This window comes from Piliocolobus tephrosceles, chromosome 13 (genome assembly GCF_002776525.5).
Source record: "Piliocolobus tephrosceles isolate RC106 chromosome 13, ASM277652v3, whole genome shotgun sequence".
Taxonomy (NCBI): Eukaryota; Metazoa; Chordata; class Mammalia; order Primates; family Cercopithecidae; genus Piliocolobus; species Piliocolobus tephrosceles.
In genome coordinates this window covers 68,650,882-68,669,571 of record NC_045446.1, presented here as the reverse complement: position 1 = coordinate 68,669,571, position 18,690 = coordinate 68,650,882, and the positions used below count along the sequence as shown (strand labels likewise).

The 18,690-nt window shown below is 37.7% G+C and overlaps 1 protein-coding gene across 6 annotated transcripts in view; it reads left to right on the top strand.

Annotated features, from left to right (window-relative positions):
* Positions 1–18,690, top strand: part of NARS2 (asparaginyl-tRNA synthetase 2, mitochondrial) — a 138,738-nt gene that overhangs the window by 74,923 nt on the left and 45,125 nt on the right. For 5 of the 6 annotated variants that reach the window (XR_002731091.2, XM_023209308.2, XM_023209310.2 and 2 more), the window contains one exon: positions 14,014–14,146. The exons of the other annotated variant lie outside the window; for it this stretch is intronic. Coding sequence is in view for 4 of the 5 variants with exons in the window: in XM_023209308.2 (XP_023065076.2) it covers positions 14,014–14,146 (133 nt within the window). In the remaining variant the exon portion in view is untranslated. The remainder of the gene's footprint in view (positions 1–14,013; positions 14,147–18,690) is intronic. 6 annotated transcript variants of the gene reach the window in all.

The window sequence follows — 18,690 nt, the reverse complement described above, 5'->3', positions numbered from 1 at the left end:
AATTAAGTTAATGCTTAACTTTGTAAGAATCTACTAAATAATTTTCTGAAGTAATTGTACTGTTTACATGCCCACTAGCAGTGGATGAGAATGCCAATTGGTCCACGTTTTTGACAAAAGATGATGTTGTATTTTTAATTTTAGTCATTCTACTGAGTATAAGGTATGTCATTGTGGTTTTAAGTTGTATTTCTGTGGTGACCAGTACTGTTGAACATTTTTTCCATGTACTTACTGGCTGTTCATATATCTTGTTTTTGAACTGTGTTTTCAATTTTTTTCACCCTAGTTTTACCAGGTTGTTTGTTTTATTATTATTGGGCTGTAACAGTTCTTTATATATTCTGGTTACAAGCCCTTTATCAGATATAGGTATTGTAAATTTTTTTTCCCCAGTCTGCATTTTCTTTCCATTTTAAAATAGTTTTTTTTGAAGACCAGAAGCTGCTTATTCTGTTGATGTATTATAGTCTTTTTCTTATGTGGTTCATGAATTTTTTATCCTGTCTAAAAGATTACCAACATTTCTCCTAGGGATTTTATATCTTTTATATCATTTTTAGGTCAGTGAAGACCCTGTTAGTCTATAAACTTTTTGAAGGTACAGGCCATACCTGGTTTACCTCTGTATTTTCCACAGTGATTAGTAGTCTAATAAATATTTGTTGAATGACTAAATCAGTATGACTTCAGGTAGATAATGATGATAAGATACAGACAGATCACTAGGCACTAAGCTTCTGTATCCATTCCGTCTTTGCTGCTGTGACCTGTGGGCTTGAATTACTTCCATGCTTTTGATTTAATTTATCAATCTATTCTAGTTGGGGGAAAAAATTAGTTAAAAAAACTCCATCAGAAAATACATTTAAAAACTTGAAATACTATGCTATTGGATCTGTTAGGATATCTTAAAGTACCTTTATTATGTGAAACTGAAATTTCTTTTTCTCTTTTAACATAAAATATGTATATATACGTACACACACGTGTGTGTGTGTATTTTATTTTCTTTAAGAGACAAAGTTTCATTGTGTTGCCCAGGCTGGTCTCAAACTCCTAGGGTGAAGTGGTCCTCCCTCCTCGGTCTCCCAAACTGCTGGAACTACAGACATGAGCCGCCGCTCCTGGCTTCATTTTACATTTTCATGCAGTGGGTGTGAATTTCTCTTGGTATGAATTCAGAAAATTTAGTGATTTTGTTTTTTTTAGTCAAAATTGTAAAAGTTTACCTGTGAACTATGTACATGAATTATAGAAACCACAGAAACATTTCTGTGCATTTTACTTCACTGAAACCCACTAACAACCTTAAGTGCAGTTTTGGGGCAGAGCTAGGGCATCTAAACAAGGACACTTTAAAGAGCGAAAGGGAGGGCTGATAACAGTTATGCTGGAGCAGTCAGCATAAAATGGATTTTTCCTGGGCAACCAAGACCTGTGATCACCCTAAAGTTGATGAATAGGAGCAGATTAAATTTCTCTCTTCACCGTTGTTATATTTGCTTGTTTTTAGGGAACCACGTAATAGAAATGCCTCATAGGCTGTAGAAGATGTTCTGTAGGAAAAAAAAAATATGTGTATGTGTTTTTGTGTGTGTGTGTGTATGTGTTTTACAGAAAATAAAAGGAAATTTTATCTTTGCTCCTTTAGAAAAAATTGCCAATAAATTCAGTTATGGTTTTCCTTCCCTCTCACCAGTAAAAGCTGATAACAGATAAGCTTAGTCACATGTATTAGTTGCTAGCCACATTAATTTTATTTATTTTGATGTCAACTCCTATTTCATTTCCCTCATATACTCTATATGGAAAAAAAAAACAAACTGGTATTTTGCCACATGAAACAGGTGTAGGAGATGGATAAACAGACATGTGTCACATAAATCTTTACAGTTGGAGAATATGCAAAACCCAAGCCAGCCTTATTTCACATTTAAGAGGTAGATTTAGCATGTGAATTAGGATAAAGATCAGGAGATAGACACTTGTTTTTTGTTTCTGGAACATTCTTTAGGGACTTTCATTTAGTTTCTTCAACTGGGTAATTATTCTGGGCTTTCTGCCTGATTCTCCTTTATGACAGTGTGGTGTGAAGTTCAATGGAAAAATTTGAATTTTAGGCAGACAGTATTTTAGGTACTACTGTAGAAAGAGTTATCTCAAAAATTTTCTTACATGCCTTTCTTAGCCAAAATATATGTGTGATTTGATAATACTGGTATTTTCTATATAGCTGTGGAGGGTTGGATGTAACTTGGGAATTTGGAGATAATGGTTTGAATAGTTCAACCCAGAGTTTCTCTGCCTTTTGTATAGGTCATCCCATGATCCATATCATTGAGAGTGTTCATTTTTAGTATTCATGCAGCCTACGAGGCCTGGCGTGGCAGAGCATGCCGTTTTTCCTCTTTTTCCTCCTCTTTCTCGCCCTTACTCCTCCTATTCAGGGAAAATGAATAGGGATTTTTCGTATATTATTTCTATAGGCTAACTCCTCCTGTAAAAGCAGTTTGCCTATTTCTAGTTTTTGATGGTTCTTCCTTTGTGCTTTTATGTTCATAAACCAAGCTCTGTTTGATTTAGAGTCTGTCAAGAGTATTAGAAAATGTTTATTTCATTCAGAGTATATAGGTCTGTGCAAATGTACCCTTTTTATGAAATAATACCTTTCATGTCAATGATCTGTGCCTTTTACTTTCAGTCATAAGTGGTAATTAAAAGAGCTAGATCAGACTGGGCACAGTGGCTCATGCCTGTAATCCCAGCCCTTTGGGACGCTGAGGTGGGTGGATCACCTGAGGTCAGGAGTTTGAGACCAGTCTGGCCAACATGGAGAAACCCTGCCTCTACTAAAAATACAAAAATTAGCTGGGCGTGGTGGCACGCGCCTGTAGTTCCAGCTATTCGGGAGGCTGAGACAGGAGAATGGCTTGAACCTGGGAGGTGGGGGTTGCAGTGAGCCAAGATTGCATCACTGCACTCCAGTCTGGGTGACAGAGCAAGACTCAGTCTCAAAAAAAAAAAAAAAGAATTTGATCAGTGGTTCTCAACTCTGGTTATATATTAGAATGTTTCAGGATCTTTTAAAAAATATATAGATATATTAGCTTGACTCCTGCAGCCCCCTTAGGAAAAATCAGATTTAATTGATCTGGGTGTGGGACTGGGCATCAGGATTGTTTTCTATAGTGCCATATGTTATTCTGCTATGCAGCCAGGGCTGAAAACCACTCTGGATCAGTGGTTTTTAACATGTAGTCCTTGGACCAGCAGCATCACCATCACCTGGAATGTGCAGAAATGGAGACTCTCAGGCCTACCCTAGACCTACTGAAGCTTACCAGTTTAGGGGTGGGGCCAAGTAAACTGTGTTTTCACAAGCCTCTGGTTTGAGAAACACTGCTCTAGGTCATCTAAGCATTTATAACAAAGCCTCCTTTTGCATAAGTCCAACCTTGTAGGCTCCACAATGCTCCAGAATGGCTCTAGACTTGAAAGTAGCTAAAGAAGGTAGGCGGAGGAAGGGAAGAAGCTGCCCATAGTCGAGAAGTGCTATAAAGTATATTGGATATGTTACCATTTTGTATATCATAAAATAGAATGAAAATGTATCCTGACTGGGTATGGTGGCTAATTCCTATAATCCCAACACTTTGGGAGGCCGTGGTGGGCAGATCACTTAAGGCCAGGAGTTTGAGACCAGCCTGGCTAATATGACAAAACCCCATCTCTACTAAAAATATAAAAATTAGCCATGTGTGGTGGCACATGCCTGTAATCCTAGCTCCTCAGAGGCTGAGGTATGAAAATCACTTGAACGCAAGAGCGGGAGGTTGCAGTGAGCTAAAATTGTGCCACTGTACTCCAACCTAGCCATAGAGCAAGACTCAGTCTCAGAAGAAAAGATAGAAAGAGAATGAAAATGTACCTGATTGACCATCAGTGCTTATTAATGACTGTTCCTTTCTACTACTAAATAACTATATATAGGAGAAAGAATAAGACAGGAAAGAACAGCTGTAACGGTAGTAAGTGGCAATCACAGAGATAGCAAGTAAGGGATGGTGGAAGAAAGGTGAACAAAGAACGGCCACCAAGAATGGAATAACCAAGTTGTCCAGAGGGGCAGAAACCACCCAGAGGACAGTGACATTTAAGATACAGAACTTCTCTTTGCACATGTTTTGTACTTTAAAAAGTAGAGCACAGATGCTCAGTGGTACCATTCAGCATCTGTGCTGAACTTTTTACTTTTTAAGACTGCACCCTTGCAGCAGTACAGTAAGTGGGCCATGGATTTAGACTGCTTATGTTAAAGCAGCTTTGGTTTGATGCTCTGGACTATTTACTAACTTATGTAAGCCTCAGTTTCTGAAGTTATAAAATGGAATGAAATCACCTCTCTCATAGGCTGGCAAGGATGAAATGAACGTTTGTAAAGTGCTTGATAGACAGTCTCATCATTCAACAATTTTTTTTTTTTTTTTTTGAGATGGAGTCTTGCTCTGTCGTCCAGGCTGGAGTGCAGTGGTGTGGTCTCGGCTCACTGCAACCTGCGCCTCATGGGTTCAAGCACTTCTTGTGCCTCAGCCTCCCAAGTAGTTGGGTATTCCAGGGGTATGCCACTTGTCACTTTGGTCTTGGATTTCCAGCCTCTAGAACTGCAGGAAAGTTAATTTCTGTTGTTTAAGCCACCCAGTCTGTGATACTTTGTTATAGCAACGCCTGGCTGATTTTTGTATTTTTAGTAGAGACAGGATTTCACCATGTTGGCCAGGCTGGTGTCGAACTCCTCACAGCCTCAGCTGATCCACCTGCCTCAGCCTCCCAAAGTGCTGGGGTTACAGGCGTGAGCCGACACGCCTGGCCTCAGTCAACTTTTACAAAATATATTGTGGCAAAATACACATAAGATAAAATTTACCATTAGTGATATTGTACAACCAACATCACTGTCTAGTTCCAGAATATTTCCATCACCCCAAAAGTAAGTCCCATACCCATAAAACAGTTATTCTCTGTTATGTAGTGAATTGCCTCTCCCCCAGGATTCATATGTTGTGTTGTCCTAACTCCTATGTGATTGTATTTGAAGATAGTACCATTAAAAAGTAATGTTGTATGAGGACATAAGGGTAGAACCCTAATCCAGTATGACTGGTGTCCATATAAGAAGAGACAACAGGAGTGCTTGTGCACAGAGGAACATCCACGTGAAGACATAGCAAGAAGGCAGCCTTCAGCAAACCTGAAAGAGAGGCCTCACCAGAAACCAATCCTGCTGTCACTTTGGTCTTGGATTTCTGGCCTCTAGAACTGCAGAAAAATTAATTTCTGTTGTTTAAGCCACCCAGTCTGTGATACTTTGTTATAGCAACTCATGTAAAATAATGTACTGTCCATTTCCTCCCCACCCAATCCTGGCAACCACTTTCTGCTTTCTGTTTTTATAGATTTGCCTATTCTAGATATTTCATATACAGGAAATCATATAGTATGTGGCCTTTGGTGTGTAGCTTCTTTCACTTAGCCTAGTGTTTCCATCCATGTTATAGCATGTATCAGTATTTCTTTTTTATGGCTGAAAATTATTGCATTGTATGAATACACCACATTTAGGTTATTCATTCATTCATTGATGAATATTGGGGTTATTTCTACTTTTGACTATCTATGTAATGCCAGTATGAACATTTGTGTACAAAGTTTTGTTTGAATACTTGTCTTTATTATTTCTTTGAGGTGTATGTTCAGGAGGAAATTGTTGGGTCATTCTATGTTTAATTTATTGAGGAACCACCGAATTGTTTTCCATAACAGTTATACAATTTCACATTCCCACCAACAGTATACAAGGAGTTTCTCTATATCCTTGCCAACATTGTTATTTTTTATTTTCAAAATTTAGCCATCAAAAAACTTTTTAAAAAGGATATTAATTAGAGGTCTAAACTTTCTTTAGGGCAGTAGTTCTTTATCAGGGATTCACATCATAATTACTAGTGAAGCTTTTAAATATATCCATGACCAGGATCCTTCTTAGACTTTTTGAATAGAGGTCTTCAGAGGTAGAGCCCTGAACTAATACTCCTCATTAAGAACCATTGCCAAAGGTAGTGGTTCTCAGCATATGGTCTGGATATCTCTGGGGCTTCACATCCTCTCAGGGGAATCCTTGAAGTTGAAACAATTTTCATAGTACTAAGACAGTAATTGCCTTTTTCATTCTCATTGTCTCAAGAGTATATATACAGTGTTCTCCAGTCTTTGTGGCATGTGATAGTGCAACAGATTGAATGCAAAAGTAGATATGAGAATCTAGCCTTACCTTTTGTTAAGCCAGACATTAAAGAAACTTATAAAAGTATAAAGCAGTGTCACTCCTCTTACTAATTTTTTTGTTTTGGGAAAAAATTATGTTTCCTAAAAAGTATGTTATTTGTAACACATAATGGACGTGTCATTGTTTTTGTTTTGTGTGTTTTTTTTTGTTTTTGTTTTTTTTTTGAGACGGGGTCTCGTCTCGCTCTGTCACCTGGGCTGGAGCACAGTCGCATTATCATAGCTCACTGCAGCCTCAACCTCCCAGACTCAATCAATCCTCCTGCCTCAGCCTCCCAACTAGCTGGGACTAAAGGTGCATGCCGCCTTGCTTGGCTAATTTTTGTATTTTTTGTAGGGATGGGGTTTCACTGTGTTGCCCAGTCTGGTCTCAAATCCTGGCCTCAAACGATCCACCCGTGTCAGCCTTCCAAAGTGTTTGGATTACAGGCATGAGCCACCATGTGCGGCCTTGTCATTATTTTTAAGTAACACAAACATAGTTTTTATAGTAAACATTGGTAGATACAACCTAGATAAACCAAATTTCTTTGAGATCTACAATAATTTGAAGTGTAAAGGGATCTTTACAACATGTTGAGACTCCCATCTATAAAAAAATTTTTAATTAGCTGGACTTGGTGGCACATAGTTGTGGTCTTCGCTACTCAAGAGGCTGGGGCAGGAGGATTACTTGAGCCCAGGAGGTTGAGGCTGCGGTGAACTGTGTTTGTGCCACTGCACTCCAGCCTGGGTCAAAAAAAAAAATTATTAAGCAAATGCCAACTGTATCCCAATGGAAAGGAAGGAGACAAAAAGTAACTTTGATCCATTTGTTCTCTTACCATATAGTTGGTATTAGGTTAACCTTTTGATGTATTTTATTTCATTTCATCTTTATAATAACCTCCATGACATTTATATACTCACCCTCATTTTTGCATAGGGAAATTGAGTCTTACAGAAATTAAGAACTTAGTTTGTTCATCAGTGGAGGAGCCATGATTTCAACTGAGGTCTTTAGACTACATGTTCTTAATCAGTACCATAACCTTAAAAAAGTGAGTCATCTGGACAGGACTGGAGTCCAGGAAATTGTTGATAATTCACTGCCATAATGACTTCTCTACCTCTGTAGTATCAGGCCTAAGAAAAGGGAACCTTTGAAATATTTGTAGACTTGAATGACACTTAAATGCTATGTAGTACATGTGACTGAAGTAAAGTACTGACATGTTGTTTTCTTTAGTGGTCCTCAGAGCAAGGACCTCTAAATGTGAGAAATGTAAGAGGGGTAATCTCAACACGAGTAAGTGCAGTTGGTAGAATTATATACCTGTTTTTGAAAGGTAATTTTAGTGTCTTATTGAGACATAAGGATAAATACTCAATTAGAAAGAACGGATTTGTGACCTTTTAGAATAATGTTACTTTCTAAGACCCCATATCCAGTCAGTCAGTCCTGAAGAGTCCACTGTGGCAAGAATGAAGTGGTATTTCACTCAGGCAGGAGCCAAAGAATCATATACTGCTGTGTTTACATAGAATAGACGAGGATAATTATTTTCTTGTAGTAATATTACAGTTAATTTAAAAACTTTTCTAATTAGAGCAGCTTACCCTCTCTAGTCCTTTTCAAGGATTTTCTTGTTGACAGAGCAAAAATATGTGACAGTTTTAAAAAACTGATGCTGTTATTGTCTAGTGCCTTCTGTGAACAATAATTTCACAGAACAGCAGTATTTTCTGTTTAGTAATTGATACTCTATTTACCTTCCTCTTCTACCCTTAATCCCATCCCAGTGCTGTTGCAAATATTCATTTGGGAAGCTGGGTGCCATAGTGTGCATGTGTAGTTCCACTTTCTTGGGAGCCTGAGGCAGGGGGGTCACTTGATCCTAGGAGTCCAGTCTGGGCAACATAGGAGACCCCATCTCTTAAAAAAATGCAATTTGGGGATCAGCATATTTTATAGAAAATGAATTACTTATTTGACTAATATTGACTAGTACGTGTTGGGCATTGGATTAAGACTGAGGATGAGGATGCCATAATGAACCAAAATATATATATAGTCACTCTTTAAATTTCCAGTCTAATGGAGATGGATGTTAAATAATCACATCAATTGATGTAAATGTTTTATTTTGAAAGGTGCTGTGAACAGTAAGTAGTACATGGTGTTATTAAAGAGCATATTGGTTTTTTCACCAAACCAACAGAAAAAAAAAAAAAGAGCATATTGGGAAGATTGGCCTAGGAAGGTTGGGAGGTGACTGAAATCAAAGTGGAAGCTGGGGGGAGGCATGAGATCAGTTTGTGACAAGTGAAAGGACCAAATAAGCGGATGGATATATACTTTTGGAACTTAAAGAAGAGGGCTGGTTAGAAGGTATAAATTTGTGTATGCAAGTAAGTGGTTAACTGAAATCATTGGCCAAGAGAGATCATATAAGGAAAAGTATCATGAGAAAAGTTAGAGGTTCTAGGAGTAACTTTGGAGGAATGCTACTGCTTAATGAACAGCTAAAGTGGCATGCAAAAGGAGGCAGAAATAGAGGTCAGAGCAGTATTTAGAAGGAAAAGTAGGAGAGTACTAGGAAAATAGTGTTAAATGTTTCAAGAGGTGAGGGTATTTCAAGGTGTATCAGATAAAATCTGGTCACTGCTTACTGTGGTTACAAGGAAGGCCCTGCATGTTCTGGTCCTTTCCACCATCTCTTACCATTGATCCTGCTACTAGCCTATACCTGTTCTTTAAATTCTTTAAACATGTCAGGCTCCTTCCTACCTTAGGACCTATGTGTTGGTGTTTGCTTTGCTAGAATGTTCTTTTCACATGTCATCTCCTCAGATGGTTAGCTAATGTTCCACCCCCTTTAGCAGGATTGTTGTCAGACTCTGACAAACTTGGTGTTTCATCATACAATTTAGATTAAATTTTGCTTGGGTCTCAAGTTCAGTTCCAGATAAAGTATTAAGAATATGTTAAAGGAAATTATTTGGCACAAGTTTTTGGCAATAAAGGTAAGAATTTTTAGAATTTAGAATGCACCCTCCCTAAGGCATCTTGACATGACTTGATTATTGAAATGGTGAAGGCTGCATCTCTTTTATAATCCCTTTCCACCAAGTGTATTGCATGATAGAGGGATAGGGAAAAGCTGAAAAGGAGGTATCTGGAGTCTACTCTGTTAGGCAGGTAGAAATAATGAATGCAAAATATGTCACAATATTGACAATCTAGTGAACACAAAACAGTAGTAAAATAGATCATTTTCTGAATGATGAGAAAAGCACTTGGCAAAAACTTTTAAAATCTGGTTTAAAAGTTTTCTGGGAGTTCATTTAAGGTCAATGAACTTTTACTAAACTAACAGTAGAAAAGTGATACGGAGGTTGGGGGTGGTTTAGGAAGGGTGTAGTGAAAGTTGCTGATCAATCTTATGCTGAATAAGTTCTTCCCAAACTAAAGAACAGCATTTCCTCTGTTCTTTCAGGATGTTAAGATTCGCTGTGAAATTTCAGGGCTAGAAAGAATAAATGGCCAGGCAATCAGTGACCACTTTATATTAATCTATTTGCCATCTTGAGGGCTTCATAAAACTCTACACACGGGAAAAAGTGAACTTTGTAGAACCTTTTTTTTTTTTTTTTTTGGCAATTTTGCTTTTTATTTTCCAAAGAGCCATTTTTGTAGCTATCTTGGTTGATGTGTATTGAATGTACTTTTGTTATACTAAACATTAACTCCAAGCTCATGGATTTTCCTTATATAGCTTTCCTCGCTTCATAATTTGGCACAAGAAGGATTCTTAGTGCCGAGTGTTTTCTTTTTCTCCTGGTCTCTTCTCAGAGCCATACTGGCCTTTCACCTGGTTTTGTATCTTATTTTTGAAATGGCCTTGTTCTCAGGTTTTATTTTAAATGTTGGTTGGTTCAATCTTTGCTGCAAATGGCTTTCATGTCTGTGGAAGATAGGAAAAAAGAAAGAAATCAACAAATTAAACTAGAAGTGATTCCACAGGCACCTAGAGACAAAATTATTGCAAAAGATAATAGAGATCAATGCCGAGCTGCCCCCAACCCCAACTCCTATAAGAATTTGAAGACCAGAAAAGCTAGATAACTTGCTAAAGATTACAAAGTATTGATGAGAATATGTCATTCTCATTATTTTCATGAAGATAACATTCTAGAGAGCTGTATTTCAACACATAAAACAAGCTTTCATAATATGCCAAGCTGCTTACCCTAGTTATCTTTGAGAAGGGGGAATATACTAAAAATTTTTCTTTCTAATTTTCTGAGTTTGCAATGTTGTTTTGAGCATCATTATTGTTAATATCATGGTTAAGGCTATGAGCATTAGAGTCAGAAATGTGGATTTGAATCTGGCTTCCATTTACTAAGCTATGACTTTGACTTTTGGGAATGCTTCTTAACCTCTCTGAACTGCAGTTTCTTATTCTGGAAGATAAATGTATTAATACATACTTAGGTTGAGTTAACTATGAAGGGATTAACTCTAAGGTTCTTGGCTATTTAGTGCTTGGCCCATGATGATCACTCCATAATAGTGGCCACTAGTACTGCTACTATTACGTATAATAGAACACTTGATATGAAACAGTGTCTTTGGATACTGACATAGTGTGATCATTATTGAATTATTTAAACATTTATCTCCTTAAAGATTAGATGCTTTCTTATGCAGTTTTTCAGCATACCTTCCAGTTCATTTTATCACTCTGTAACTTCAGAGGAAGCACTGTGGTCATTAGTTCTTGCTCTATCGAAATGATATTTAACTCTTGGATACCTCAATCAGAGCCTGATCCTTACTATAATTGAAATAAAAGTTATTGAGCCTTTTCTGCATTTTACGCTAGAGACCTTGCCCTGTGTTGCCAGGGAAAATCATTAACCATTGTAAAATTTAAAAATCCCTATTGCTGCTCATCTTGGAGCATCCTATGCTCCATCAGTATACACACAATTTCTTGTGATAAAGTACCAGAAATGTCATTTTACTTATTTAGATGTACTATACTATTGCCAACCTACCTAGAGATGGCATAGTCAGAGATTGGAAACTTAGGGCCTTCTAATTATTGAATTTATTGTTTGGACCAGACCTGGATTGTTTGACCCCTTTTAGGTACTGAGAGCCTCAGTGACATATATCTGAGTATTTTTCTGTGTTTGTAATGTTACTGTTTGTGAGGATGTGCTTTTTGGTTTACAACTGAGGAAGCCTGTCATCATCATTAGTACTCATTCATTCAGCATGAGCACCTGTTTTATCTTAGGCACTAGTGATGCGAATATGAATAAAACATGGTTCCTGTTCTGGAAAATGTCATAGTTTTTTGGGGGAGAAAGATAAATAGTTACATTTCAAAGTGGTATGTTCTATATAATAAACATGAAAAAGTGTTATAGTAATATACAAGAAGGAGCAATAAATTTGGAGGAGTGGTAAGGATTCAGAGAGGAAGTGACAGTTGAGCCAAGTCTTGAAGGATGAATGGGAATTTTCCATTTGGAGGGTAGAGGAACAGGGGAGGAGGCAATACAGGGTAGGGAACAGCCTATGCAAAAACCTAAGGGCATGCGTGGGGCACACTAGGAAAGGAGAAGATCTTCAGAGTGGCTGGAGAAAAGGGTGTGTGGGAAAGAACTGAGTTGAAATTAGGAGTTGGAATTTTATTCTTTGGTACTAAGGAATCATTGAAGATTTTAAAATTAGGGCTGACATAGTCAGATTTGAGTTTGGAAACCTGTAGTTTGGGACTGGAGGAAGACAGGTGCCAGACACCAGTTAAAAAGCTGTTGTTTTCTAAGCAGGAGACAAAGGTTTACACTGACAATAGCTGTGGAGATAGAGAAGAGCTGCGAGATTTCAGAGTTTTCCGAGATATAAACAACTAAATTTTGTGATCAAAATGATTAGGGCCATGTGATAAGTTGGGGAATGTGGGATCTGTCTTGGTTGAGTAGGTGGATTAACTGAGATTAACAGAGCTGAAGGAAATATGAAAATAAAGTCAGGACTATTCATTTTGTCTTTTGTTTGTTTTGGGGAACAAGGTCAAAATTTTCATTTTGCACAAGGTAGGTTTAGTTTTTTCAGAAACATTCTAGTAGGCAAGTCTGTAGCTGAATCTTGGAAGAAAGGCAACCATAGTAATATTTTTGAGCTCCTACTGTTTGTTTTTTCAATAAAAACTAAGGTTCTCAGAGGTTAGCAGATCATGGTCTTAGGAAGGTAGCTGTAGAACCAAAATATAAATTCCTGAGCTTCTACCAATTGGGTCTTACTGAAATGGCAATTGAGAGAAAAATAAATCCCTTGGTTTTTACCATAGTTACTTTGTTTCCTTTCCCAGAGTATCTTTACTAAAAAAACAAACAAACAAACAAAACTAATATATATACAAAATCCATCTATTTTCTACACTAAGTTTTCTGATCTTAATATTATTTGGCTAAATGACAGAGTAGGTGTACTCAGGATCATAGCTAAGGAACCTCAAACAGCTTGTTTTGTTCTAACAAAACCTTAACATTTAAAGATTAAGTCCTCAAGAAATATTTATTACTTCATACATGCTTGATCTAATCTCAGCTGTTACTTGGTTTGAATGTGAGGGAAACAAGTATTAAAGAATGACAGATGTAGTGTCTACTTCACTAGAGGAATTTAAGAATAAGGGATTTTTCTCCCCATTTGGATGGTTAAGCTATAGTCCCCTGGAATCAAGGGAATAAAGTAGTTCCTCAAAATCTCTCACCTCCAAATTTCAGGGGTCATTCACCATCGATTGTAAGACTTGAGTAGTCGTGAAGGACTTGAGTGGGCCTTGAACAAGGTGAACTGCTATATGTATCTGATGTTCTTTTTTCATGTGTTTAAAAAGTAAATGAACACACCTTATCTGTATGAAATTCTAGTTTTCGCTGTTACTATCTAGATTTTCTGTGTGGTTTCTTGGGCTGTGGTGTTTTTTTCTTTACTTTGTTCTTGATTGCTGTGAAATGTAGTTGCCTGCTGTTTAAGGCAGCTGCAGTAGAGTGTACCCAGAAGTGGTTATGTTTCTATATTTAGTAAAACCATAGGATTTGTGAAGCAGTTGCAGATTCCTTCAGGATAAAATGGCTTCTATAAATGTAACTTTTTTTTTTCTTTTTTCTTTTATTTATTTATTTATTTTCTTTAGACAGGGTCTCACTCTCTCTCGTCCAGGCCAAAACACAGTGGCATGAACATGGCTTGCTGTGGCCTCAACCTCCTGGGCTCAAACGATCCTCCTGCCTCAGCCTCCCAAGTAGCTGGAACTGTAGGCACAGGCCATCATACCTAGCTATTTTAAAAGATTTTTTGTAGACGTAAATTTTCACCATGTTTCCCAGGCTGGTCTTGAACTCCTAAGTTTAAGCAGTCTTCCCAGGAAGTGCTAGGATTACAGACCTGAGCCACTGTGCCCAGCCTCAATGTAACATTTTTAATGAAACTATTATTATCACCCATTAGAGAAATATATAGCAGCAAATATGTGTGAGTCTGTGGACAAGACAGAGGCACACGAAACTTGTTTTAATTTCCTTAAGAGCTCAGTGAATATTTTAAATCCTTAAAATTAATCATGTGAATTCTATTTTTATTCTCTTAATCTTGAATTGCAGAGCTTTTACTCAAGTGTTTACCTTTGGTCCGACCTTCCGAGCTGAAAATTCTCAGAGCCGGAGGCACCTGGCAGAGTTTTATATGGTAGAAGCAGAGATTTCTTTTGTTGACAGCCTTCAAGATCTCATGCAGGTAGGTACACAAGTTTTAAAACAGCAGGTATCTGTGACATTAAAATGTTTCTGTATATATTTTTACCTCAGACATTTATGTGTTACAGGTATTCGTAAAGTGAAAAGAAGGGAGAACTACTTAATAAACACTTACTAAATGCCTTTACTGTAATAGTTTAAAATACAAGAGTCAGACAAATTTAAGTTTATATCCCGGCTCTGCCATTAGCTTTGCTGTGAAGTTCCCTGACTTTCATGATCTTTAGGTTCCTCAGCTCTAAAATGAGAAATATTGTACTTACTCCTAAGGTTATGTAAGGGTAAATGGAATTGTGTATATAATATAAAGCACATAGCACGAGGTCTGGAACACAAGCAGGTTCACTAAATAGTAGCTCTGATTTGCTAGGAAAATAAACCAAACATCTTTATAATTATATAAATGTCTGTAGTACTTACATAAACCCCTATGTAGCTATATTAGAAAGCATCCACAGGAGCTGTCAGCTCAGTTAAGCAGGGGAAAAGGCTGGAGAGAAGGTCATGGTCAGGCAGCAGATCATGAAAGACCTCGTGTTTCAACGCCATGGTAAGGAGTTTGAACTTTACCCAAAATTTAAGGAGCAAGAGTTCTAAGTTGGAACATGAAGGTCAGAGCTGTATTTTAGACACATCTTTTTAGCAGCAATTTGAACAATATTTAGAGGTAGATGAAAGTAGAGAGGCCTTGTTAGGAGGCTGTAGACATAATCCAGACACTGTACACCAGTGGAATTGGATGGACCAAGATTTGATGCTTAACCACTCACGTGCTATGTGACCAACTTAGACAAGGGACTTAATCTCTCTAGGCCTCAGTGTCCTCATCAAAATTCCAATACATAGGAATAAAAATTCCTACTTTATAGGCTACTTGAGAAGATTGGACAGATTATATATATAGTATATATCTATTATATACATATATATATATGAAGTACTTAGCATAATTTATGGCACTTAATAAATACCCAGGAATTGTTAACTGTTAAATTACGAATTGTCTATTCAGAAGCATTGTGGTTACTGTCTTGTTTGGATTTGTAATTATGGGATGTTTATTTTAGTGATTTTCATCAGCTCTCATTTCTATTCATTTATATGTCTTTCTACTCTTATCCAGTAAATGACCTATTTCCACTTAAAACATAAATACTATATATATCACAAATAGAACAGACTAATTATTTTATTACCCTGTCTTGAGTTGGATTTCCTAGTAAACAAAACTCTAGGGCAGAGATGTGTGGGCAGGGGCGTTACTGGGAAGTGCTCTTGAGAACAGCATTCGTAAGGAAAGGAAAAAAGTCACATTGAACAGTAGAAAGAGTGAACTGTGATGCACTTACAAACAGGGGCCTTAGCCTCTTCTTGGAACTGGAATGGTCCTTTCCAGTTGTCCCATCGGAAGGCAAGTGGGTAGCACTTTGTGCCTTCCCATATCAACTAGTCATTAGACGTGATTAGCCACTGGAAGGGGCATAACCTTGAGTAAGGCAGCACCTTTGGGTCTCGACAGTTCCTGATGAAGCACTCAACTATAAACTATCAGCAGTTAATAATATTCCTGGATTCCCGTATAGGGCACCTGGCCCTGAAGGGGCATTCTGACCACACAATGTAGCATTTCACTTCCATACCCTCTTCACACTTCCCACTGAGCATTTTGAATCAGTCCCCATGAGACATTTTTGGTTATCCCTATTAGGGAATGGGCAGGGAAGGGAGAGAGTGGTCATTATTAGCATGTAGTTGGTAAAGGCAGGAGTGCTATTCAGCAATCTAAAGTACACAGCCACCTTCTCCCCAGTAATTAGCTGGCCCAAAATATCAGTAGTGCCGCTGTTGAACAACCATATTCTGGACTGTAGGAATTCAGGATCTGAGCTTCAGAAGGAGTCAGTGTGCATTCCTTAAGTAGCTTTCAGTGTGCATTCATTAAGTAACTTTCACCCCCTAATTCTTTATTAATTTTTGTTCTACAGTTATATTTTACCATATGACAGAGTTGCAAGATATTGTTTATTTTTCTCAGTTATATTAGTAAAAACATTGAGGAATAAATAGATTAAGCTACATACCTTTTTAGTAAGTGTGAGCAGAATTCAGTTACAGATTTTCACCTTTGCATTCAGTCAATAATGCCATGAAATTATTTTATTCTGCTCTAAATATTTCAAGTGGAGCATTTCAGTCTAAACTTAATGTTTATAATTAGTCATTTCTTTATTTCATTTTCTTTTCCTTTCTTTCTTTTCTTTTTTTTCTTTCTTCTTTCTTTTTTTGAGACAGGGTCTTACCCTTGTCTCCCAGGGTGGAGCGCAGTGGTGCACTCTTAGCTCAGTGCAGCCTCCGCTTCTGGGCTCAAGCCATCCTCCCACCTCAACATCCCAAGTAACTAGTTCTATAGGCACACACCACCATGCCCAACTAATTTTTTGGTAGAAATGGAGTTTCACCAGGTTGCCCAGGTTGGTTTTGAACTCCTGAGCTCAAGCCATCCGCCTGCCTCAGTCTCCCAAAGTTCTGGGATCACAGGCATGAGTCAGCATGCCCTGCCTCATTTTCTCTTTTTCTTCCATTTCTTCACTTTGTTTTTATCTGTAGATGTCTTGACTGATGGATTTTTAGGCTAGTTTCTTAAGCTTTGGTGATTAATGTCCTGGAATACTGTGAACCAAAAGATCACACGTTTTATTTAGAGCATTATCTTGTACTACCTTAGCTGGTGTTATCTCAGATATATTCCAAAATAAGTCGGGAACTAATTAAAAATGGTTGGACTACCCCAGAGAGATCAGTTATCCCAGAGAAAACAGTTACTTGTTCAGTGGCTTTAGATGGGGTGGGCCTGGGCAAGGAGGTAGCTTCAGTGACATTACTCCCTGAGACTTGCATAATGGCTATCTGAAGCAGTTTTGATTTATCCGTTCATCAGTTGAAGGACATTTAGTTTATTCTGTTTTTGAAAGTAACGAACAAAGTTGCCGTAAATATTTATGTGCAGGTTTTGTATGAATGTAAAGTTTCATTTCTCTCTGTTTTTTTTTTTGTTTTTTGAGGCAGGGTCTCACTCTGTCATCTAGGCTGGAGTGCAGTGGTGCAATCGTAGCTCACTTCAGCCATGAACTCCTGGAGCTCAAGTGATCCTCCCACCTCAGCCTCTCAAGAAGCTAGGACTACAGGTGCTATTTTTTAAATTTTTTGTAGAGACAGGATCTCACTATGTTGCCCAGGCTGGTCTCAAACTCCTGGGCCCAAGGGATCCTCCTGCCTCTCAGCCTCCTAAAGTGTTGGGATTACATGTGTGAGCCACAGCCACCCAGACTCATTTCTCTTGGGTAAATTCCTAGGAGTGGGATTACTAGGTCAGTGTTTGATGTGATGTTTTATAGTTTTCATTGTACAGATCTTTTATATCCTTGGTTAAATTTACTCCTAAGTGGAGTTATCTCTTGGTATCCAAAAGGGATTGGTTTCCGGACCCTCCTCACTCCCCGCCATTACGGATACCAAAGTCCATGGTTACTTACGTTCCTTATATAAATTATAAAGGTTCTTTCATTTTATAGGAAAGAAATCTGTATTCCAAAGTGACTGTTCCATCTTGCATTCCTACCAGCAATGTATGGAAGTTTTACTTGTTCTAGTTCTTCATCAGTACCAAGTACTGTCAGGCATGTGTGGTGGTTTTAAGCCATTCTAAGAGCTGTGTATTAGTATTTCATTGTGGTTTAAATTTGCATTTCCCTAATGCTTATTGATGTTGAGCATCTCTTCGTGTACTTACTGGCCATCTATATGTCATCTTCTGTGAAATGTATTTTTATTGCCCATTTTCCATATGGCTTGCTTGTTTTTTTCACTGTTGAGTTTGGAGAGTTCTTTATATATTCTAGCTACTAGTTCCTTGTTGGATGTGTGGTTTCTGACTGTGTTCTCCTAGTCAGTAGCTTGGCTTTTCATCCTCTTAATTTTGATGACATCTAGTTTATCATTTTTTCTTTAATGGATTGTGCTTTTTGTGTCAAGTCTAAGAACTCTTTACCTAGCCCTAGATTTCAAGGATTTTATGATGTTTTATAGCTTTAGCTTTATGTTTTTCATGTAAGTCTATGATCCATTTTGAGTTAATTTTTGTGTAACATGAGACATAGAAGTTCTTGTCCCTTCCTTTCCTTTCCTCTCTTCTCTTTCCCCTTTCCTTTCGACCTCTGGATAACTTCTTGCTCCAGCACCATTTGTTGAAAAGGCTGTTAGCTAAACTTCATCTATTGAATTGCTTTTGGGTCTTTGTCAAAAATCAATTGGTCTTATATATATGGATCTATTTCTGAATCCTCTATTCTGTTCCATATTCTATTTAATATTTTACCACTTCAAGTAAAACAACAGTCTTACTACTATATATTTCCCTTTGCCTTCACTCCTTTGTCATATAGTTGCCATATGCATTACAGGTTCTATGTGTTAATTTCCTACTGCTGCTGTAACATGTCACCACAAACCTGGTGGGTTAAAACA